Genomic DNA, 25,843 nt, shown 5'->3' with positions numbered 1-25,843 from the left:
CTGATAGCCACGGGTGGATTTTACACACTTGTGACAGAACATAATGCTCATGCTGCTCTAATTATATTGGTTGCAGCATTCCTGATTTACCCAAACACAAATAGAAGACACAAGTTAATACTAGAGTTTTGAAACTCTTATAGGAGAGGTGCCAGCTTCACCATGATGTTTTTATTACATTTTTTCCTAAAGACAAAGAAATTAAATTTTCTTAGGCATTCATTTAATTTTTTTAGCTATTAATACTTTTTGCAAGCTGATGTGAGGGCACCTGTGGCTGATCCTGTGAGTGAAAAGCCACAGCTGAGGCATACCCAGCATAGTGTGGAGAGACATTTGAAAAAACTTTCTGTCTTGATTATCTGGAGTATCTGAGCTTAGGACTGAGCTTAGGACCTGCAAGAACCCAGCAGCAGCAGCCTGCAGTTCCCTGGGTCAATATTTTTAAGACTCAGAGAAAATTGTACCCATGGTAGTGGGGTCAGAGTGTAGATCCATACTTCAGCTCCTTATCACCCAGAAATTCCCTCTGCACAAAAAGAATCCCATGGAAACTTCCTTGGTCTTATTGCCCCCTTTTGCTTTCCACTGGGGATTTGCAGTTCATTTTGAGTAAAAGCGGTAAAGCCTAATTTCTCCACTGGCTGAACAACGGTAGCTCCTGGTGACTTGAGCTGGTTTTGAGGGTCCCAGCTGAAGGGAGAACACATCTCACACCCCTTCACCTTGTTCTGCTGTTTGCTACCTACAGTCACATTGTCCAGAGGTAAAAAGCTCAGACAGGGTTCCCCTCTGCATATCTGTGATATTCGTGGGGTTTACATCAACCTGAGCTCCTTGGGCCTGTGCTGTCACTGCTTCAGGGGCTCATGGTCTGATTTCTGCTGCCTCTGTCCTTCCTTCTCTGCAACCCCAGTACTTAGTGCTCAGTATTTGTGGTGCTGCAGGGTTGCTAAGCAGCACACAGCTCCCTGCTCACAGAGCCTTGCCATGAAGGCAAGGCACACAGTAGGTCAGATGGGCAGAGCTGGGATGGGTAATGATTGTATCTGCTGGGGTGGTCCCTCTCCACAGCACCCTTGCCTTGCTGTCACCAGAGTCCCCTCCATCAGCAGGCACATGGCCACCCCCTCTGGTGGGGCTGGGCTGGAGAATGATGCTGGTTTGTCCATCTTGGAGAGCTGTTGGCTAATTAGCCATGTGAGAGAGCGCTTCTGGGGACGAGCATCACGACATCCATTCCCCCAGCTAATGCCAGGGGGTGGAGTGAAGCACTAACAGAGGGGTATGATGTGTGTAAACAGGTGAAGAGTCTGATCCCAGCCGTGTGCGAGGTAGCAGTGGGAAAACAGGGCCATTGCTCATTGCAGCCTTTGAAAGGTATCATGAAAAGAGGACCCATGTGGAGAAATTGTGCTGCTTTTGATGTCTGCTTTTGGAGGTGGTGGCATAAAACCTTATGAAAAATATTAATACTCCCAAGCAGCTGGAACTGTAGTTTCTTCCCTTTACTGGCTCTGAGCCCTGAGAAGCCAGTATGGAGACTGACTGAACCCAAGTTCTTCATCAGAAATTGTCCCCAGTTACAATTGTCTAAAGCTGCACAAAACCAAATCTTTGCATAGACATCAGGGTGAGCAGGACTTGCTGTTTTCTCTGCCTCTTCATGGACTTGCCCCATTGCACACCTAGAGCATGGGAAGGCTGGAACTATCCTGCACAGTCCATGGACTTTGTGTTTGCATGGTCCAGCTGTGCAAATTCTTCATTGTGAGTGGAGAAAGCCAGAAGCAGCTGCATGAAAATCAGTGGTCTCAGCCTGGTTGAAGGCAGAGACAGATTGCCTCAAATGCAAAGTGATCCAAATAGCTGCAAAGGTCAGTTAATTTTACGAGTTTTAATTTTCTTCTCAGCTCCTTGCATTTATTTGTCTTGCAGACAGTCTTCATTCAAAGACATTTCTGTAACAGAAAATCTGCAGAGAATTTTTGTTCATCTACACAGAAATTAATCATACTATTTAAATAATGTTGTGATATTATATATCACATGATTCTGTGAAATAGCAGTAGTTCTTCTGTATGGATCAAATCCATCATTCAAGTTATTGCCTATGATCGACAGTGATTAAATGGCAAGGTGGTTGTCTGCATTCAACAAAATATCTACACAAAAATATACATAATGTACCGTAATTTGGGGGATGGAAAAGTCCATTGCCTAAAATGCTAATATCTACAGTCACTTGACTGGTGAGGGGCATACTGTCCTTGAGAAAGAGCAAGAGAGCAGGGAAGAGCAGCCCTTGCTCATCATCTCTCTCTGTCCCTTATTATTTCAACCCCACATTTTTCTAGTACTGATGCCCACCCTGACCCAGAGCACAGTCATCAACAGCCATTCATTTTGCAAACATGGCAGGGAAATCCTGTTCCTTTTTCCTCCACCACTTTCCCTTCCAATACAGACATCTTTTTGCAAGGACACCTTCTAATGTTTCTCCAGTTTTCTTAGGTAATGTTTGTTAAGAATTTTGAAGATAGCAGGGATTGAGTAGTTGTTCAATCTCTTCCAGAAGATCTAGAGAATTTTAAAGAACTAAGAGAGAGATCTATGTTTGGACTTCCACTGTTGTTTTTGTACTACAGAGTGGAAGATAAGTTTGTTGCCCTCATGCCAGCACCTGTGAGAACATGCATGTCTCAGTTTTGTGGGGGCAGATCATGCCTAATGCAGCAGAGTTACAAATAATCCCACTTTTCTGGGTGGAGCACATGTATTTCCAGTCCCAGAGTGCTTCTGAGATGTTTAGCAGAGCATGGAGCTCTCTGAGCTGAGCCCCATGACTGTGCCCCAGCTGCCTGCACTGCTCTGCAATGGGACAGGCCTTTGAGGAGCAGGAGTGTGCCCAGCTCATCCCCAAAGGGCACTGCCATGGCAGTCACCATCCCCCAGACATGTTTTGTCTTTGTTCAAAGTGCCTTCGTTTCATACATTTAAATGTCTTTTTTAAAATTTATTTTTAAATATTTTTTTTTATTTCTTTCTTGTTTAGTAGCTTTTTTCCAGTCTGAAAAGCTGGCGTTATGAGTTCATTCTTTTACTTTAGTCCCATTCATTTTTCTCCTTTTATAATCAAAACATATTGACAATGTATTCTACACTGAAAACACCCAACAGATAATGTCAGCTGTAATATCCCTCCAGTCAATAAAACCTTTTAAAGATCATTAGAGGGAATGCAAAGAATGGATTATTATGTGAGGGGTCACTGAAAGTACTTTTATCAATTATGTCAGTTAATTGTCCAGTATCCTAATCATAAAGCTGCTTCTCTTCTTTATGATTAGTTTTGTATAGGAGCATAATTCTGAAGTTAGCTTAATTGAAAACTTAGTAGGAAATGCAATTGCATCCATCACCTTTGTCTCCCAGGGACAGATCTTCTTCCTGTGTAACATCAGAACAAATCCTCCTCAAGTCCAACAAAGTCTGTGGAATTACTCTGACCTTGCACTACTGAAAATAAATGGAGACTAAATTCCACTTCTTAAATTTCCCATGTGGCTCAGCAATCTACTGTAATTACCTGCAATCTGACCAGTCCAAACCCTCCCTTTAGACATACCCAGAGTGACTTCAGCAGGCTGAGAGAGGTGCACTTCTGCAGAAAGAGATGTGCCCCCACGCTTTGCAGCCCGAGTGCAGCAGCTCAGGGAACCTTTCAAGTGCTGATGAATGGCTGCTGAGCAGCTTGGAATTTTTTTTTTTCCATGAGAGAAACACTCAGCAAAGGCTCAATCCATGCACAGAGAGGGGAATTTGAGTGTGAACCATCCCAAAAGAGAAATCGCCCACATGCCAGCAGGGCTTGCTTAAATATACTCTAGAAACTGGTCAGCTAAAATTGGCTGTGAGGCAGAGCCAAGTTAGCTGTAAATCACAGGCTTCAAAATGCTCACGTGAACAGTCAGAAAAGCAGAAGCTCTCCTTGGGAGTTGGTATCTTGGAGTTATGTCAAGCTATCCTGCAACATGATTTCCAGAGCTGTGAAAGAGACTTTCTCCTTTTGCATAATGGTCCTAGCACTATGCAAAGCACTTGCACAGATCTTCTCCCCCTCTCCACAAAAGATAGACAGAAAAGGTCTGAAGATGTTAAATATTGCATGATTACTTACTCTTGTAAATATTATTTATCATCTGACCACTAGTTCAGTTTGGCTAAGACTGAAGTACTCAAAGGTCTCTAGGGAAAGAATGGCCTTTTCTGATTCACAAAAGACTTTTTATTTGTTTTTATAAGGAGCAAAGAGGCAATGCAGCTTGAGAAAGGAGAACTCCAACAAATGTCTAAAAGTGAAAGTACACCAATACACATAGTCCTTTCAAATGCTGCAGGTAATATTGTCCAAGATACCTATAACACTTTCTAGTTCAGTAGAGTAAGTAAAAAAATCATATATTGTTATAAAAAGTAATTAACACTGGGACAAGACAGTTTGTTGGTCTTTTAGATGCTGGACTATCTAACTTGCCTGAGAGGAGATGGAAATATGGGGAGTACATGCAAAAGCCTTGGGAGATGAACACTGAGTGTGTTGCTAAAAGTTGTCCAGATGGAGCAGCTTTTTATTATAACTGTAAAACATTTTCTTTGTACGTGGGAGGTAGTAGAGCCAGTAACCTCTTCCTACAAGTAATGAATAGTGTACTGCCTGTTTTCTGGACAGATAGATGGTCCACATATGGCCATTAGCTAATTTAATAGAGAAAAACTAAGGTTCCAGAGAATTTTCATCATTAGGGTTTCTTCTTTGACTTCTGTCTTTACATTGTCAAATAAAATATATCCAGACTGGTTTTTTTCTTCTCTCTCTGAGACAGTGAGAGGTAGAAGTTAGAATGTGACTCCTTCATGATTCTGAAGATTTTCAGAGAAGTGTCCTCCTCCAACATGAGCCCCATATGTCTGAGCCATAACACCAGTCTGGCCAGCAAGGCTGGTTGTGTGTGGCTGCACAAAAATTGAATGGCTGTGTCCCTGAAAGCAACTGCTGTCAGTGCACTGAGCTCCTCTAATAGGAATCCTGTTCACAAACCAGTCTTAGAAAGCAACTTCTCATGTCCCACCACCTGCTCTCATGGAAAGTGATTCCCCTCTGATGGCCAGCATGAATCAAGTAGTTGTTTGGTGAATGCCTCCAGTACTGAGATGCAAACAGCCTCCATTCATGTTCTTTATGTTCTTATAAACATTCAGATTATACAGAGTGATGGTCTAGTAATTGAATAACACGACAAAATTTATTCTTCCATTCCTGTCTGCTAAATAAGGATGTATTTGAAGTGTGACTGTAGCCCACACATCATCTTGTCTGGGCTTCCAGCAGTGAAGTCTAGCCTAGAGCTCTCAGCAGAGCTGCCACAGGTACTGCTAGCATCCTAGCCCTGGAGATGAAGCTGAGTGTAAATAAACTACACAGATATCTACTCTGATTCTTGGGCAACTTTTTATAACCCAGAAAGATGCCACTGCAACTTGATCTCTACTGGTATATAGGTAGCCTGGATGTTTCTGTGGATATTTCTGCGTATTTCTATTTATATGTCCCGAGGATAGACTGATCCTACAAAGCAAATGGATGTGTTGTATGAGACCCAATTTTATTGAAAATCATTATCTTCTTTGTGTTGATAGCTAATGAAATATTGTTATGGAGAAGAGTTTTGAGATCACTGCACATGGCAGTGAAACAGCTCTCTGATTTGCCTTCTCCCTTCAGCCACTTTGCCCCAGGGATCAGCAGGCACACACTCAACATGCCAGCACCAGAAATGGGGCTGACAAGTGGAGCTGCCCAGAGAACTTTGTTCAGGAGTGAAATAGCAATGAGGAGAGAGACAAGCTCTTTACATGCTACTAAAAGCACCTTCTGGAGAGGAACTGAAAACACAAAGGGATTTTTGGCATGGGCACCCTGTGCAGTGGCACAGATACAATTGTGCAAAGACAGTAGGAAATGCCTCATAGCTTTCACCTTTGGTAAAATCTCTGTCAGTTGATACTGATACCCATACAGTGCATGTGTGAATATATATATATAGATTTTTGCAGTTGGCTTTTACAATTTACAATTTTTAAGCACTGCTCAGCAAGAGGTGAAATCTCACTTTGAACTTCTGAGTACTGGTCAACAATTCATACCAAAAAAACAGTCTTTCCTCCTCTAACTATACCTGAAAAGAAGACTGACTATTCCTGTTTGTGAAGAAATAGGATATGTATTTCCCCAGAGAATAGTCCAGGACAGCAAATCCCCAAGTGGAGACAGGTGTCTCCTGGCAGTGCTGAGGCAGGTATGGGAACCCCAGAAGGAGGTAAATTTGAGATCTTGTCATGTCTCTGCTGCCAGCCCAAGGTCACCCCTTCCTAGCTTGATTGGATTTCCTTGGAACCCAGCCTTCCCAGATGCTGGACTTGATGCACTGGTACTCAGCAGAGACATTGCAATGGAGGTAGTAGAAACAGGTTTGCAACACTCAGGTTGTTTTTTGAGGACAGATCTTATTCTAAACTCTCATCCCTTCAAGCATGAAGCACCCAGAAGTGTATGAGATGTGGATTGCACTGGGAATTTTAAACAACCTTGCAGTTTACTCTTCTGGATAAAACTTGTGTTCCTATGTCAGAGTGATCTTACTCTTCTTAAAGATTTATTAAGCCTATAATGAGGCATGATAAAGTCATGATTAAATGAATAGTCTTCTCTGGTTTTATTTGATTTTGTCTGGGTAGTCACAGACAGAGATTTTCTGAAGCATGTACAAATGGGACACGAGGTGAAGCCCTCTCCTAGTACTCTACCACATAATTGCCTTACAAGGAGTAGGTCTATGCCAAACTTACACAGTAGCCAAAGCTGCCAAGGAAGGTTTTGTCAAATATACCAACTAAGTTTTGTGGCTAGGCATGATAAAGGACCAAAAACAATGCTTCATCTAAAAAAATTTCTAAACGTAGAACTTGAAAATTGTGTTTGAATGTGCATCAGTACATTGACCTTTACCCAGGACTCTGCAGAGGATTGGTACAAGCCAATATAATGAGCCAATACGAAATTCTTTGATAAATAAGATATATAATGTGATCAGAACCTCATCTGAAAGTTTAGCTTGATGTATGAAACACGCTATTAAACAGCTGTTTGATGCTTTCTTGATTTTAGGGCTCGCGCAAGTTAATGCATGCATGGTGGAGAGGTCATTATGGACTCTGAGGCATCATTTCAGGCGTGTGCTAAGCTGTACAGAGTTGCATGGCCAGAGTTTCATTCACAGATGTTTGGCATGAAGACCCAATTTGTTTGCTAAACAATATATTGCAAATTATACTGTAAAACAATGCAAACCGCTTATTAGTGAAAAGCCTGTTTCGCCTGCCACCAAGTGAGTATGTCACAGATATGAATAGTTCCCTACTAATTTCCTCACTAATTTGGAACATCCCTCTAATCAAAGAGCAAACCTGGAATGGAAATGCTTCATTTCAGCTTATCATCTGAAAGGGGGCTTGGAGTATTACACTTTGGAAGATCATGCACAATTTGGCTTATAAGGCAGAAAATAGGATAAAAGGGTTCCCTTTGGTGTGCAAGAAGAAAATTTGCATGCTTGGATCTCAACAGTCAACAAAAATTGGAGTAAAAGGGTTAGTGGCACAGAGCTAGTGGCACACAGAGAGCCAATGCCCTACTGCAAGAGGACACTTGAAAATTCACAAGCCAAAATGAGCTTGTACATCTAAATACATCGGCCAATTTAACCACAGTGACAAGTACATACCAGTGTGCCAAGCCAGTGATTTAAATGGTATAACTGGGGCAAGTCTGACCCCAAATCCCTGCCTGTTGTGTATTTGGGAACAAATTGAGAGAAGGAGTAAAACGGAGCAGGCTCCAAGCCTGAACTTTTGCATCTGACAATAGTCTTTTCATTGAGACTAAAAAAATTACTGCTCTGTTTTGCTAGCACTAGCCCTGAGCAATTGATAAGGCAGAAGCAGAACCTTGATAAAGTCTCAATTCCCCTATTTGCAGGACCTGAGAAAAAACTCTTCCACTGCATGCAAATTCCAGTGGTGTGATATCCCTGGCAGCCTGTCTAGCAGGGTCTGCAGAGATCTCACCATCAGAGGAGAGCCTCCAATCCACCCAGGTCTGTGCTGGGACACCAGCCTGGGGAGGGGAAAGTGCAAATTTCAGGACAACTGAAGCAGTGCATCTTAAAATCACTACTAGAAAATGTAAAAATGTCGATAAAAATGAGAGGAAGACATTTTTTAACATAAAGAAGAGGAAGTCTAGACAGGGAAAGAAAATGGAACTGGAGAGGTGCAGAAACATAGGAGACCAAATAAAAAAGGGGTAAATAGGAGAAAAACAGCAAGTAAAAGTGGCCAAAATGTCCTCATTTTTTAACTATTGATAGGTTTGGTACTGGGAGAGAAGAAAAACAAAAGAATTTTTGAAAGCAGCAGAAATGTTTAGACAATTACACCATCTTTCCTGCCCTGAAATAAAAAATAAGCATTGCCATCAGTTTTTCCATTCTTCCTGTCAAGGATATGGCATGGTGGATGTGTGCTTTCAGTGTCACAGAAGAAAGACCCACACGACCTCATGTCAGATGCAGACAGGCACTGCATGTTGAGCACTGAAAAACAGTTCATCAAACCTCTTAGTCTCCTTAACTCTTAGTCTCTATTTCCCTTGCATTTCTGTTGTCTAATAGCTGGAATAATGACTGATATTAACAAGCTTTAACTCTTAACAGGTAGAGAGGCACAAAAAAATCACAAGCAGAAGTATTTTTGTTGAAATTGCAAACAAACAAATTTACCTGCTTGTGATCACTCCCCATAAATCTTTCATTAATACTATGCTGAAAATAAATATCACTAACCATTTTTTATTAATTGCTGTTTGTCTTGTTAAACATTGAGAAGAACAACAGCACAGACTGACTTGTAATACATGTATCTGCTCCTCTTTTTGCTCTCATCAACACCTTAAACTCCAGAGACTCGTCTGAAATATCTGTGTGGAAAGCACAAAGCTTTTTTCCTCCTACTATGTTTAGAGCTTCAAGTTAAGCCACTTTTGAGAAGGGAAGTTGTGGGGGGAGGCTACAAGATAGAACATGGTCTGTTACAGGACTTAAGCTCAGGTCTCCCTTTTCAGAGTAACTATAAAATCCTAAATAAATGATTTTGTTCTGTGATGTACAGATGTCTGGTAGTTTTCTGCACTTGTTGAGAATTTCCAGAATTGTCTCACAATTAACATGTGATCCTGGAGTTTATTACCAAATAGTATGAGTGGCCACTAAACAAAACAAGAAGGTGATGGTGCTGGAAGTCTGGTAGGTCACAGCAGGCACCACATTTCAGTCACTAACTCAGAAACCTAGAACACAGACACCTGTATCTGGGCTCGCTAACTAGCCTGCCTTTACAGACCAGTGCAGGGAAACACAAATGCCTTGGGCACAAAACATCTGACATATTTTGGGTTTCCACTTTAAGCTGTTCTGAACCATGTTTCATAAGTACCTGTTTTTCTCCACTAGCTGTGGAGATTGTCTGGGGAGATCACCACAGGTGTACATACCTGCGCTGGTCAGATGAGTCCTAGTGACTGAACATGGTGGTGATGACTGCTGAGGGAGCTAAGGCCTTGGTGGACACACCTGGTCATCATCCCAGTTTGAATGATAGGACACTTCGAGGAGAAAGGTCCTGAGTGCCCCAAGGCAGAGCCCAGCCCAGCAGCCAGCCTTGTTGCAGAGATGAAGGTGGTGATGGAGGACATTCTTTCCAGCAGCCTTCATCTCATGTATCCATTAACAGATTAGCATGGAGACACCAGTAGCACATCATGACACCTTGGGATAAGCCCTGTCACCTTCCAGGTGTCAATATGATTATTGACAAAATTAGCTGCTGCTTTGGCCTGTGTTCAGAAAGAGAAAAATAGACAGGAGAAATTCAGAATTATTATGTACCTTGCATGTCCTCATTTTCGATCTGTATTGACAAGGAAGATGTTGATCTCTGTTCTTTCTTCTCTCCCTACCCTGCCTGTGCATCACCGAACCTGGGTCACCCAAGGAAACCAATGAGAAAAGAAGAGAACGGAACCAGTCGGTCCGAATATGCAATGACCTCCTCCCAGAACAACAAAACAGTTGATAACAATGCGGTTGTATAATCCCCGAGACCCCGCCAAGGCGCAGGAGGTGGTGAACTCTCAAAGCACACACACGGAGTATGCAAGGTGGGTGAAATGAGGCAACCAAGGGAGCTCGGTGGCCAAGGACTTCATTTCAGAAACAGCGCACGCATCAGTGATCCAGAAGAGAAAATCAGGCTGCTCTCCAGGCTTGCTGCTGCTCCAAGGGAGGATAAACCCACCCACCTGGGCTGCCCAGAGAAAAGGCCTCACACAGGCATAAGCATTGCATGCTGCATCCCATGAAAGCGATGTTGCGATGCCTCCCGCTTCTTCTTCCTCTCTTCCTCTACTTTTTACGTTTGAATTAAGTGTCCACAAAAAAGCTTCTGAAGTAGGATCTTTTGAGGAGAGGGTGATCTGCCAGAGTGGCAGTAGTTTATCACAGATGGGTGAGAGGGAGGTGTCTCCCTTTAAATGGGAGGAGACTGCCCTCTAAATGGTGAGAGGTGTTGCCTATGTGCTTCGCCAGCCCGTGCGGTTTCATACGATGATGCTGCATTCTTTTTAATCTGACTATTTTGTTATTAAAATGGGAACAAAGGTTTTTGTTAAGCAATCAAGCAAAATTGGCCTGAACTTGTGACTTATCCCAGGAAATTTATGTGTGGTCTGGTGACTATGCAGTTTTCATGGCTGAAGGTTTTCAGGCAGAAGAAATAAAAATGTAAGATTTTAGCCATTAACATTGCTATTGAAAGAGATGTTATCAAGATGTGCTTTAAAGATTACTACTTCATAATCAGCCTCCATTTTTGCACCACGCTTTTATTTTATCTTTAAAAATGTTCCTTTGTGAGATTTCATGTTTCTCTGTGTTTGCATCTCACTGATTCCCCAGGGAAACTCCTACAGGAAAGATACTGTTTATATCTTGGTGTGAGTGTTTGGGCAGGATCGTGTTGAAAGGACTAGCAGCCCTCTGAAATTCTCTTCGTTCACTGGTTAGTGTTATTGCCTGAAAGTGGTGAGTCTCCTGAGCTGATGCACTGAGGACATTGCAGGTCTGGCTTGTAGGACCGCTCTTGGGGGTCTGGTAGCTGGTTGTGCCCACATTACCTCAGTCTCTGCCTCTCCTGAGCTGAGGCTGACAGTGGTGCTGAGTTCAGCATACAGTTCAGTGTACTTTCCATGACATGGATTGCAGAAAGATAAAGCAAAAGATAAAACAAAGCTGAATCTACCCAAATTCATTTCACGGAGGATCTCAGGTCAGACTCAGTAAGTAGCCCTTAGGATAGAGGTGATGAGACTAGTTGAGATGCTGGTCTTTCCCTACCTCCTGAAAACTTTCCTTTGTGTCACATCTCCACATGTGTATCTCCATTTACCTCTGTGCTGAAAGTAGTGATGCAGTCAAAGACAAATTTGCTCCCTGGCTTCTGGTCTGGACATAAAGCTTTGGTACCACTCTGTCTCCAAGTCTGTGGGTAACTCCCAGGCACCGAGCAGTCTCGCTCTGGGACCTGGCTGCCCCCCAGCCGTGTTGTCCCTCAGTACTGCAACACACCAATACTTTCAGTTTTATATAAGGATGTGCCTGAACTGCAGAAATCTGACCTTGATTTTGAGCCCATTCTGGCCTGTGGGTAATCTATTCCTGGGATGTTTGATGTGATGGTAGAGAAAGACATTCTGCAGATCTTCCCAAAAAAAAAGCTCTGGAATGTTCAAATCAGCAGTCTCAGCTCAGGCCCATCTGCAGTCTTCTATTACCTGTCAAACTATAGGGTATATGTAAATATAAGTACCTTTTCAATTATAAAATTAAATGCTGCTATATATTGCTCTTGAGAAATTTATGTAGTTATTCATTTAGCTTTTTAGTCTGCCATCACTATGTAGAAGTTTAACTGCATAAAAGTATTTTTTAAAGCTAGACTTTCTTGGGAAGTGAATGCAATTGCAAAAGTGAAAGGAGGCAAGTAACCCTTTTCCCATGAGTATGATCATTCCTAGCCACATTAATGTTGTGTGTTGCACAAGACACAGTGATATATTCTTAGATCCAAAGTGGGATTAAAATGACAGAATTTACAATCTGAGTATAGTATCCCAAATGTTGATTGCCTAAAGCACTTAGCCCCAAAATACTATAATAAAAATACTGCAAGTATATTTCTAGAATATTTTTAAGCTATAACATTTATTTTGGTGTAGTTACCTATGTTTGCCTTTCTTTTTTTACTCCAGTTGTTTCAGCCTAAATGTGGAAACGTGGCATAGTTTGAGACTGGTTGCATGTTTATCTGAGAGTATAAAGTATGAATGCAGATAAGTTTAGCATAATATGGGCTCAGGATTAGCACTTTTTCCTAAAGTTCGTCAATTTTATTTGTTTCCTAATACAGCTTTAAAGGCATGTTCTGTAAAGTCAAAATTGCAAAAGGGATTTGTAGGTCATTATGTCCATCAAAATGTCTGTTTTTGCAAAAAAAGAGTAAAAAGAGATGGTCACAAAACACTGTCTGATTTTCAGTAACATCAGTGGTAAAATGACCTCACTAGAGAAGATCCCGGTGCATGACACAACCACAAGCAAACCCTGCCCACGGCCCATGAAGAGAGAACATAAACTTTATGTTCTTCAGGAGAACATAAACTTTAAAAACTTCATGGAGAGAGGAGAGGCAGGGCATTGCAAGACACAGCACATGCCACCTAGGATCCATTTCCAACTCTGCCACTGATCTGCTGTTTACTAGCAAGTCATTTTGCCTCTCTGTGCCTCAGTTTACCCATCTGCATAATCAAGGCAAAGTAGGTACCAGCTCTGTGGCAGTATTTTGAGAGAAATACATGCAGCTTATTTGCTAGGTGATATACATGATCATTACATGCAACATGCTGATAAATGTATCAGGCACATAATTGCCATACTAGCTCTTGAGCAAACATTCCTCATGTGATTTTATAGCGTGTTGGCCACAGAAAGGCAGCTGCAGACAGGCTGAGAGCTGCTCTTCTGATTGCCCAGACCCTTTGCTCTCAGCCCTCACATCACAGTGTAGCAGGGAAAGGTGGGAAATCTTGCATGGGGTGGTTTTGCCTTTAGATTCCTGCCCAAGTACAGTTGACTACATTGCACCAAAGTGATCTTGGGAAAGGCGCTTGGAAAAGTATGCTGGAATCAGATGTAAGCCTTCAGAAAAGGGAGGCTAGACAGGGCATGTCACTGAGGAGTGATTTCTGAGGCTGCTCATGGGGTTTAAGGTTGTGTTTAACACTCTACAGACCTCTCACAAAGGTTATGTAAGAGAGGCTTCTGTGCTTCCTTATTGTACTATAATTAAATACAAAGGGAAAGGAATAGGCCACATACATAAGCGCTTCATGAAGCAGTGATCCTGGATCTGGGGAACTGGCAACCCAGCTCTTGCAACTGCAGCTTTTACAAACATTTTGGGTTCCTTTTTAGCCACTAAAATATCAGGGGTAGAAAGGACCTGCCTAGCTCCATTCACAAAATAGGTCCCTAGCAGGCGTGAAGGTGGCCGGTTTCTACACAGAAGGTACTTGCTGTGCTCTGGCCACCACCAGACAAACTCAGCAAACTGCTGCCCTCAGTCTGAGGGAGAGCAGCAGCTCCAAATCTCTTCTCAAGGATCACCACTAGCAGGGAGTGCAGCTTAAGGGCCTGAGCTGCAAAGTGTTGAGTTTCCTCATTCCTCACAAGACAGGAAAGTGGAGCTGAAGCCCCAGCCCTGCTGCCCTTCCTGTCCCACACCTTACACAGCGGTGTGCCCAGGGAAGCATTTCTACCTTGGACAGATGCTGCAAAAACAGACATGGAAAGAAAGGGGAAAGTTCTAAGAAGTATAGAATATAAATATACTGATATATATCTATACAGAGACCTAATTGTCCAGTCTTGCATGCCATGTGGTCACAGCACGTGGAGAAAGTATGGGCGCCCTGCTCCAACCAGGTCATGACCATAGAAGCTGAGCAATGGAGAATCAGGCCTATGGTAGATATGTATTTACAATACTTCCTGCACCTGTACAACAAAAATATATTATTTTAAACTGCAAAATAGTGTGTTTAAATCAATGCATGAATGTAAATATTCTAAGATCTGCCTTCTTGACTGTGTACCACATGTACAGATGAAAACGAATATTGTTTATAGAAAATCTGTATCAGTGGTTAAATGACTAAAGAGAAAAAAAATATCAGAGTTAATGTTGTCATGTTTCTCAAACAAGCCATTAATGTATATTTAGTATTTAAGGATATTGCTCAATAAGTATGTTCTGTACCAAAAACTGTGTTGCATATACAGATTGTGCAGTACCCTATTTTAAAAAGGCACCATAATTAATTTTTATTTTAAATAAAAATGTACTTGTAAAAACTTTGCTGTGTCCTGTTGGTTGTATAGCTGAGAGCATTGAATGGGGGAATGCCTGTACTGCCTCTCCAGGCACTTCTCTTATTACCCAAATTTATCAGACTTGCTTGAAGTTCGTGGCTGCTGCTTGTGCATGTGTCCAGACAGATCCTGGTTCTGTCTCACCTAACCCTGCAGCTCTTGTCCCAGATATGTGCACTGCTGGTGGTGCATAAACAAAGGCATTACACTCCTGCATTCCTACAGCCCCCACAAAGCTCATGAAACCCTTTCTCTTATGCTGAGGGGCTGGAAGTTTCAGAGTCTAGTTTTAGAGTGATTTCTTCATCTTTCATATAACACTACATTTCTTTATGTATTTTGGTGCAAGAGATAATGTTCACCATTTATATTCTAACTCCCTGGATGGGTTTCACCCTCCTTTTCCACTCAAGAACAAAAGCAGTTTATGGACCAGCCCTTCAGCAGATGGGCACTGACACACCGTAGCTATACCTACATCCTTTGGCTGGGATTCCCCACTCCCAGTTCTGTGCCTTTACCAGACAGAGGTGAAGAGCTCAGCCCCTGTGAGGCCCTCTGAAGCCAAGGGTCTGCCACAGCCTGCACTCCTCCTTCACTGCAGGGCTCCTCCTTCCCCAGCCAGAGGAGGAGGCTGAAGCAATTCCCTAGCGACTGCCAGGTACCTGCACGAGGTCAGCTAACACCTGCTATGAGATGGGAGGATTTTATTTAAATAGAGAAGCGTTTTGGTTGTCTTCACTTCCCAAGACATTATTACCTAACAGTTTTTGTTGGTACCTTAGGAATTATTTCATGTCCCAGTTTGGAAATCAATCTTAAATAAGACAGAGCAACAACAGGCATCTAGCATGGCAGGAACATGAAAGGTCTGAAGCACAAATCTTATGAGGAGCAACTGAAGGAGATGGGAATGCTTAGTTTGGATAAAGAGAGGCTCGAGGAAAACATCTCTCTCCACAACTGCCAGAAAGGAGGTTCTAGCGAGATAGAGGTCAGTTTCTATGGGTAACAAGTAACTTGCTGCAACATTTAAACTCTTGTCCTGCTGCTTCTGTCTTGCACCATGGCACAGCTTGATATCTGCATGGGGGCTGGCAATTGTCCTGGTTAGAGTGAGTGTCCTGCCAGCCCAGCCCGTCTGGGGGTGAGCCCCAGGCAGTGCTGTGAGCCCTGGCACTGCTCACCTGAGCAGCAAACACAGAGCACCTGGGATGTCCTGGGGGCCACAGGGGCAGGCACCATGCCTTGATGAAGTGTGCAGTCTCTCAAGGGGTATCTTCTGGGGAGAGAAGGGGTGGTGCAAGTGCTGGACACAGTGTGCAGCACCAGCACCCACTCTGAGCCCTTGTTTCAGGCAGTCATTGGACAAGTTCATGTTCAGTAACAAAACAACCGAGTCTGGATGTAGTAGTTAAACGCCCTGTATTGTGTATTATTAAATTCTATAGAAAGTATTACATCCATGAAAGGAAGCACTATTGCACTGATTAAAATCCTGAGCACCCTCCAGGGGTGCTGGGGAGGGCGCAGGACAGGGCAGACGTGATGCATGGAGACACAGCTCTGCTTCCCCTAAGAACTTAGAAAAGAAAATCCTGTGGGTTTAAATTTCTCCTTTGTGTATTATGGCAAGGCTTTAGGAAGCTGATTTTATCATGTGTGCTGGCTAGATATATCAAATCTTTCTTATGGAAGTTTGTTTCCTTAATCTGTGGCCTCTCATAAAAAAATAGTTAAATGGTATTTATATATATCTGCCTGAAAGTATTTGATATCATATATCACTGTGGCTGAAAGAGAATTTTCTTTGTAAATAGCAGCTGGCTGTTTTCCTTTCCTATGCGTTGATATAAATTTCATGAATTCATTTTTTGTGCAGCACAAAAAGAACTCGGAGCCAGAACGTGAATAAATTTCCCTTTACGTTCGGCATCACTTCCCCCTGCACACGCAAACAGAAATGCCTTCGGTATTTAAGTTTCATTTAACACAGGCCTAGTCGGAAGCAGAAAAGAAAACATAAAGAAAAGCAGCAGCATGGCAGACACATCCCAGTGAATGAGCCTGTGAGCCAGAGACAGCCTCCCCTATTTTGATTTGTAATTTGAGGATAATTCAATTAGACATTTCAGGCAATTTAAACATTCATGCATTGTCCAGCACCAAAGCATGAACTGTTCAGCAGCAAACGAGACCTGACAGCCTTAGCAGGCCGAGTGAAAATCCCAATGTTTAAAAGGAAAAGCTCTCATCTAATTGATATGCCTACTGGAAAATTAAAAAAATAAAGGGGGGGAGAGGAGGCGGCCGTGCAGGAGGTACCATGAGGGTGAGAGAAGTACTAAGGGCAGAGTGAGGGGCATATCCTGGCTGGGGGCTTCACACCTTATTTGCAGCCATTTGCTTAAACAGAACATTTCAAAACCTGTGTGTTCCTTTTAACAAGGGATTAAAATATAAATGCACCTGATCACCCATCTGCTCACCTCTCCAGAGGTAGCTGAAAGGCAGGCAGGCATTCAGGAGCAAAATGGGAGCATTTTCATAAGCAGCTTCTTATGAAAGCCAGGTGCCCCTGCCCGCTCTCAGCCACACTGGGGTAGCTGAAATCATCGCCTTGTGTCAAGGTCCTGGCACTGAACCCACAGCAGAAAAAAGTCCTGTCTGGACCCATGGCCCACTCAGAGGTGACAGGGAGAAACTGGAGAGCAAGAAGCCCCTCACTGTGCCTATTTCATGCACAGCAAGGCTCTGCACAGTCCCTTGCCCAGCATCACCACCCTGCCTGTCCTGGCCATCAGCAGTCAAATCCCTGCAGGATAACCACAAGATGCATAGCTCTGTGCCCACAAATGGAGATATTGGCTGCTTGGGTGATAGCTTAGTCATGTCAAATCCTGGGTATAATAATAATATTAACAGTAACACAAGAATTACGGGTGGAATTTCAAACAAGGATGTCTCAGAGCCTTGCTTACTTTAAATGCATTGTCTCATGTGACCTCTGGATCCAGGGGAAGAAATGCCATTTGTCTTGTCGCCAGGAAGTTGCTCTGGAAGCGGCAGGTCACCCTCACCTGTTGACCATCTGGCTGGCAGACAAGACAGCTTTGACAGACACAGATCTGGATTGCTCAAAGTCATTCCTCTGGTAACTTTTAGATGCGGGTGATGAAAGCATCAGGAATCATCAAGTAAAAGTCTTCTTTTAGAGGCTGCTTGTCTCTGGTGTTCCTGCAATGGACCCTCAGAAAACCTCTGGAGGAGAAAACTCACCTGTAAAACTTCCCAGGAAAGTATCACACATATCCCATCTTCATTTTAAATATTATGCAGGACCAAGTTTGGATGCTAAAAGCCCACAAAGTACTTACAGTACACGTGGATGACAGATACAGCAGTAATTTTCCTTGAGTCATTCTATTTGAAGACCCAGTGTCTAGAGTACTCATAACCTACGAAGGCGTGAACAGTTTGTGCTGAAATTTTCCATGCTAACAGTCTGCTTCAAGCTGACCTTTGCATTTGTCCAGGAGTTGCAGAACAGTCCTGTTATTTCAAGAATGATATTGGGGAAAGAAAATATTATAACAAAACTTAGCAGTAACTTCTGACAGTTTTATTGAGAATCTCTAATTCCTTGGGTATTTGGAGTTGGGATTAAATTTGACAAGATCAATGCTTCCATCACCAGTTACAAGCTTCTGGAAACTCATGGTTCCCTTCTTCAGAGGCCATTTATCCTGGATAAATAAGCCCACTGAAATGCCTCTCTTAGGTGAGGTTGCTCCATCTCTACCATTCCAACTAAAATTAAGATACTGAATTTCAATCAGTTCTTGTTCAAGAGCCAGTCAATATATTTGAATAAAGTCAGGGGTAGAGCTAAATAAAATCAGTTCAGCTCATTTATTTTTTAAAACTATACTTTTGGAAGATAAAACCATTGTAAATTCAGTTCAAAATTAGTTTTGAGTTTTTCTCAGCAAGGAAGTTTGCTGCTCTCAACTTTGGATATCTTGGTAGAGACAGACCTTAGTAGAATATAAAAAACACTTAGCAGAAATAAAACAGAAATGCTTTCCACTCATAGTATTATCTCACATTGAAACAGGTGATGCTGGCCGTACATGCAGGTAGAGACCCTCAGCATGAGAAATCCCTCAGATGAATGACCACGGACGAAGGTACAAATCTACAGCTCCCTGCCTCCTGCACAGAGGCACACACACACACACACACTGCCTGTCTAGAAATGAGCAGCAACTATCTGAAATTTTCCAAGAAAATGCAGCATAAACTGTTCAGGACATCTTTTGAAGAAAGCTTTTCTCCCTGCCCCAGTCACTGAGGCAAAATAGTTATAATTTGATTCTTCTTTGGAAAATTATGGAGTGAGGGTAGGAAGGAGTCAGAAATATCTCTGGGTTTATCATTTTCCCCAATTTTTTTTATGTGCTGAAGGTGCATATCTGATGTTACTGAGGCTGTATGGGAATGTAGGAACGGGCCCAAATTGAGAAATGACTGATTTGGCAGTGCTGTTTTTTGGTTTCTTTGGGGTTTTTTTCTCATGCCTCATCACCTGAAATATTAATTCAGGTCTCCTAACTCAGTATTCAGCTGTATTTAATAGATTCACTGGTTTCAGGTTATGATCTTTCTGAGCCAAAGCTGTATTCAAAAAGATTGCAGAGGAATTAAAAAAAAAAGGAAAGTTTATCAAGCATTCCTTAGCTCAAGCATCAGACCGTGTGGTGTCCACAAGGTCACATGCTACCTTTAATGGCCCTAATAAAAGCAGTAGAACTACTCCATAGCAAAAGGCATGGGGAAAAGCACCAGAAGTTTATTTTTGTAACTGTAATGTTGTGCTGGAATTGTGTTGATAAGATACCAGATGGAGCCAAGCAATTTTAGAATTAAAATTTATCATTTCTGAGGAGGAAAAAAAGGTTTTTTCTGAAATGCTATTTAGTGTACAAACAGGAAACTAATCTATCATAAATTTGAATGATGTTCTAAATTCAACATTCCCTTAGAGAGTCTAAAGAGTTTTGACTTACCAAAATGAGTTTTGTGATGAATTCCCATTTGGTATTTCTACTGTGCTGGCTGATGTCTAAACATGGTGACAGATTCTCTGTGCAGCACAATGTGATCTGAATTGGTTCCACTTCTGCTGTCAGTACCTTGAGGAATATCAATAATAGTGCATTGTCATTTATTATAAGGGAGAAGGGTTTATTTTCAACACCTGTGACTTATGAAGCCTAAGCACCTGAAGCAGGATTCCTCTCATCTAATTTTAACCAAACTAAAAAGTGTAGTGTTTAATATATCTAAGCTCTTCATAACCTTGTTTTCAGTGGAGAAAGATAGCAACTCCAGATGGCAACCCATCTTACCCTGAAATGAGTCCCTGTGCCTGGGGGGGCTGAACAGCCCCATTCCCTTTGGTCACATAGGGACAACTGCTGTAACACAGGACAAGGCTCACAGAGTCTGAATTTACTGATGCTCAGAGGGCAGATGCTGCTGCACTCAGCACTCTGTCTGGCAGGGCGGGTGGTATCCAATCCAAGGATGTCAGATATCCATCTCAGTGAAAAATAATGTAAAATTAGGTGACTATAATCAATAATCGGAGCACAAACCGTCCATCCAAAATTGGGCATATACATACAAACCTGTAAAGAAAATGCAAGTTATCCTGGAAAACACGGTCCATTAATTAATACAAAACAAATTGTGTTTATATAAATTTAGGAAGTATATAATTTGGGAAATTGGATGAAAACACCTTGTGTGTGTGTGTGTGTGTGTGTGTGTACATGGATGCAATTTAGTTTGGCCTGCCTAGATGAATGTTACTCTGAAAACAATATCTCTTGGGCAGACAATTCCTTCGAGGTCACTTGCACAACGTGGTGCGGCATCGGCTGCGGGGGAGAGCCGAAGAGCCCACGGCGCTTCCCCTCCCTCCCAGCCAGCAGCACACACACGGCACACGCTTTCCCAGCAGCCGTGGGGTCATGGCTTCTCCGAGGCTCAGCTACTCTGGAGACAGAAACCCAAACTGGGACCTCAGGGGCGTCTGGAGAGCACAAGGGAGAGGAGCCCAAGGTCCCAGCCCAGCTAACCGGCAAGGCCACTACTTCATCGCTGAAGTGAACACGGAAATGAGGGTTGCAAATACATTAAAGCATGAAGCCCCTCTCCCTACAATCCTTTCTCTTTTTTAGGTTAGTGCAGCAGCCACAGGACACCCCCTCCCAATCTGTTTTTGCTCCTATTTTGGGCAGTTTCTCTTATGAGGGGGAAGGCCTCAGAAGCGTGAGCGAGGAAGCGAGCGCCTTTGAGCTGGCTCGCCTCAGGGCAGCACGTCTGCCCAACTTGGCTGGTCCCACGCTGTCAACAGACATGACCAGAGCTGCCCACAGAGCCAACACCACCCTTGTGATGGCTGGGGTCTGGCAGCGTCACCTGGGCTGCACTGCACACACGTGCCCTTTCTCCAAGGGAACCGAGCAGCTGGAAGCAACATGACACTCCATCAGCTTAGGAAAGCTTAAAAGCAATCAGCACTCTGATTGGTTTTGTGGTTTCAGGGTTTGTCTGCCTTGCCTTGTGTTTAATCAGAAGAAATAAAAACATAAAAATAAATTAAGACAAAAAAATCTAAAATATACTAGCTGCCAACCCACCTTTTCCCAAACATTTCAAACTCTCAAGCTATTTGTAGCATCAACAGATTTTTTTCCTTTAAATAGCTGCTTTACAATTGTTTTTTCAACCTGTTAACTGGTCTTCTGCTTACACAAACAACTTGTTTATACAGGGTGAGATCTGCTCAGGATACCTTGTCAGATTATGCATCAGTCTCCAGAGTGTGTCTGGAAAACAATCATTACGTAAAATCTTGCTTTGACCTGTATTAATTTCCAACTGTAACTGAATTAAGACAATGGACTGTAAAAAATGTGTGTGAATGAAATAGATCAGCAGCTGAAGCTGCAAACCCTTGGTATTAGATCAGAGAGGGGAATTCTAACTATCAAAGGTGTTGCAGAAAGTGCAGTGCCCAGCAGATGATCATGGCTGCTAATGATTAAGGACCTGCTGATGCTGCTGAGGAGCTGAGGAGGGGAAGCAGAGTTGTGTGGCTCATGGGTTTTACAGGGTGGTACACTAAGTGTATTTATTTGAGTGCCTGGTTTCCCATGGACCTGGCTGGTGTAAAACCTTGGCTAGTGGTGGGTTCATATTCAGGCTTTCCAGACTAAAGAGAGTGAGTGCTGTTTCACACAGAGTTCTGGGGCTGGGAGTAGGGAACATAATGTTTGTTGAAACCAAAGTATAAAATACTTGTCTAAAATATTCTTTTGCATAAATGAACATATTTTAAAACTACACTGGAGATGGAAGCAGTTATTCTATATTAGGTTTTGTACATTTTATTCCATACTTAATATGCCAGGAAGCAGACGCAGGAGATACACAAGTGGTGAGATTATTATTTGCAGGATAGAGGGGAAAGACCTTCAATTACAAAGAGCATTGACCCCCTTATCATATGAGAGTGGTGGTAACTAAATTAATATATATTAGACATGACATTTGGATGCTGAAGAGTACCCTATATTCCACATTTGTTGTGATGATTTACAGCAATGAACTTGACCCAAAAAATGCTACATAAGTGCTCAATGTTATTAATAATAATAATCATTCAGAGAATTCTCAGATGGATTGCTTCAACTTCCTTTCTGCAACAGCTCTGGTCTCCTTTTTATTCTGCATGTTCATTTTATTCCCTTCTAATTAAATGTTATTTTCTCAGTGGATGCTTATATTTTTTTTTATTTGAATATTTGACTCAACAGATCTGAGCAATGAGCATCCCATCCCACTCTCCACTTTACTGCTCTGGCTCAGTCTCACAGCCCCTTGTGCTGAGTGTAGTCAGCCTTAGAGAAAGTCACAGCTCTGGAATAGCACTGGAGGGAAAAGCTGTCCTGTTTTAGTGAAGCCCATGGTGCAGATCATGTCTTCCTTCTGGACTGATGTTGAGTGGCAAGCATAAGGCCAGCCTATGCATTCTTAGTACAGCTTCCAGGGAATCTGTTTTACTGGGTCTTTGAAATCTGAAACTAGCCTTGTAAAGGAAGGTGTTAGTTTTCTTCCTGATTCTTCATCTCTGTCATTCAAAATAACTCAAAAAAAGTCAGATTTTTAGCTAAGAGCCACAAGCTTAAAACCTCTCTCTGCTGTAATAAACCGCGATGGACACTACCTGCACCCACAAAACAACAGTGCCTCAGGAGACACTGCCAGCTGTAGGGAAACTGAATTCATGGAATTAGGGATTGTGATAGGAGCTTCTCCCCATGACAGCTGACAGGCTGTGGGTACCTGTGTGAGGCTGTAGAGATGTGCTCTTCTGTCCTTACCTAGCAGCACAAGAGCCTGTGGACAACAGCAGGCTCCAAAGGACTGCAGGTACCCAGACACTCATCTCCAGACACAGCAGTGCAGCTCATGAAACCATTTTGTTTCTTCTCTGCTCATTGCCTACATGGATCCCATATAATAGAAAACTTTGGTTGGTTTGCTTGTTTGTTTGTTTTAAGCATGAATGTTTTCTGGATTTAGCTTGCACCTGAAGGCTTTAGACCCAGCTCTAGATATCCTGTGAAATCTGTGGAACATCAAAGCCTTAGTTTCTCCCTGGACCATGTGGGTGAAAAAGGTAACAGACAAACCACCTCTTGCTGTCTTTGCATTAGCCCTCATGGGTCAGAGCATGACTGCTCTCCCTCTTAGCCAGCACTGGCGAACAGAGTCTCAAAGTTGAGGTAAACTGAGACAACTATTTTGGAGACATCGATGCAGGGCCCACACAGAGAGCATTTGTTGGAGTCAGAAATTATTTTTTTTTTTAAGTTCCCCAGGGCACTAATTATTTCCATAGGTAGCAACCACCTCCCTGAAGGCAAATGTTACTGCTCAGACAGAGCCCCTTAACTCCCCATGGGAACACATACTTTACATTTACTGGCAGTGGTTGTTGTAGGAAAGGTTAAACTTGGTAAAAATTCACCTGTCTGATTCCATTTTCAGTCACTAAATTCAAATGATTGAGGCAACAGAACTGAAACCACACTTAAAAATTTTGGTCTCTTTTCATTCCCCTTTTCTCTTTTGTTTAATAATTTGATTTTCTATTGGTTGATTCTGTTATCATGAGTGACTTTCTTTTTCACTTTACATGACTTATAGATAGGTATATACTCCATGTATGCATATTACCATGGTTTATAGTAATTTTTTCCTTCACAACAAAAGCCCTAAGGTAATAAAAGAAAGAAGTATTTTATGGGTAACTTATCCATTTCTGATTGTCAGCAAAGAACAGAAATAGTGCACAGTCTTTCTCCACTAATATTTCATGCTTCAGTCTCTCCCTCCCATAGAATTGTGCTACTTCATTCAAAATAGAGCAAGTGCCATAAATCTGCTCCATTCATAGAAAAGAGCTGAGATCTTCACCTTATAAGAGGTCACCTCCCACTGGAGTTAAGGATCTTCCGTTTTATTGAAAGCAAAGAAACAATTTTCTCCTTTCACCAAACTGTCAGGGAAAAAAAAGTGGTGCTGTTCTGAGCCAGTATCTGCCCTATTCCCTCTCTCTGCCCATGTGGCTGTGGTTGCACCTGCACAGCCCTGTGCCCTCTGCCTGCAGCCCAAGGATGGTTCCAGCATCCCAGAGCTTTTCATTACCTTATCTCCATTATTTAGGCGAACACAGAACACTTCTCCAGACAGGTTCCAGGGCGCCAGTTTATCTGCATTACTTCAGTAATGCTCCTTTATCCACAGTACCCAGTCTTCCCTTAAAAATCCATCACTGCCTGATTAATATTCTGTAAATAGGGGATCTCCACACTGCAGCGCTAGATGTACTGCCCTCCTTTTCTGATCTGCTCTGCTGTGTTTCATTGCTTGATTCCTGTTTTGCTCTTCTGACATCACCTGACTATTTGCCTTATTCATTCAGTCTGTGGTGGAAATTACTGCCTCTTCTTGCTGCTTTTTCCCTTGGCATTTTTTCCATTTGGAAGAAATACATTCCTTTTTCAATGGATGACACAGTTCAAAGGCTGTTTATCTTTTCCTAACTTTCCTAAAGATAAAGAGAACATATATGCTGACATTTTCTTGTAACCACTCTAAACATCTGCATGCCTTCTTGATTTGCTTGTCCAAACCAGTTAGGACAGGAAGGTTTCTATGTTTCTTTCTAGCTGGGGGAGAAAGTTCATAAAACAAAAAGAACATGCCTCAGAGAAGCATTTCAATCAGAAAATTATCTGCCCTGAAGATGTAAAAACAAATTTTAGTGTATTTATAAGTTTCATAGCAAAGAAAGGTCAAAGTGTGACTATATCCAGTAAAATTGGCAAAGCCTCTTAGGCTTCCACTGCCCAAATGGGCATAAAACTAAAACTGTGTCTTATGGTCTAACGTCAGCAGGGCTTGGTTTTTTGATGTACATGAAAATGTTCTACAGAAGTTTTGAGGTATTGAGACAACACAGAATCAGAAAAACCAGACTGAAATCAACACTGTTTAAATGTGGAATTAAAAAGAACCAAACAACAGTAAGACAAACAAGCAAAAAACCACAAGGAAAAATGATGCAGAACCACTTCTTCTCTAGAGAGAGCCAAATCCATTAAGCTAATTAGTTGAGCAGCTGATGTTCTGACCTGACATTGTTTCTTCATTTAGGATCTTTAATTCTTCATGCAAGAAGATTTCTCATCATTTCTTATCCAAACAAACCCCAATATCTGGATACCCTTCTGCAAACAGATTGCTGATAAAATTTTCCTCTAAACAGCAACAGTCTGAAGTTTGAACAGTGTGACCTATGTGACCTATTACATAAATTCTATTTTCTCTTCTCTTGTGAACCAATGACCCACACTTTGTAAACAGCTTCCTTTATTCCTCCCTTAACAATTAGTTTCAATCCAAAAGAACTTTCCTTTTGAAATTTTATTTAAAAAAAAAAAAACAGGGAGACATTTACTGTTGTGTAAATCCCCATTCTGCCATGATCTTCTCATAAGACGTGGACGCAACAAACAAAGCTGGACCCCCAGCAG

At 42.2% G+C, this 25,843-nt stretch overlaps 1 protein-coding gene across 2 annotated transcripts in view; it reads left to right on the top strand.

Annotated features, from left to right (window-relative positions):
• PRIMA1 (proline rich membrane anchor 1) overlaps positions 1–14,648 on the top strand; it is a 50,811-nt gene extending 36,163 nt beyond the window's left edge. The window contains exons 5-6 of one of the 2 annotated variants that reach the window (XR_015288804.1): positions 7,229–7,448; positions 10,171–14,648. Coding sequence is in view for 1 of the 2 variants with exons in the window: in XM_086895983.1 (XP_086752109.1) it covers positions 10,171–10,270 (100 nt within the window). In the remaining variant the exon portion in view is untranslated. The remainder of the gene's footprint in view (positions 1–7,228; positions 7,449–10,170) is intronic. The other variant, XM_086895983.1, reaches the window with a different exon arrangement.
• Positions 14,649–25,843: the final 11,195 nt, after the last annotated feature.

Source organism: Cyanistes caeruleus, chromosome 6 (assembly GCF_971803275.1).
Source record: "Cyanistes caeruleus chromosome 6, bCyaCae1.hap1.1, whole genome shotgun sequence".
Lineage (NCBI taxonomy): Eukaryota > Metazoa > Chordata > Aves > Passeriformes > Paridae > Cyanistes > Cyanistes caeruleus.
This window is presented reverse-complemented; position numbering and strand designations above follow the sequence as displayed.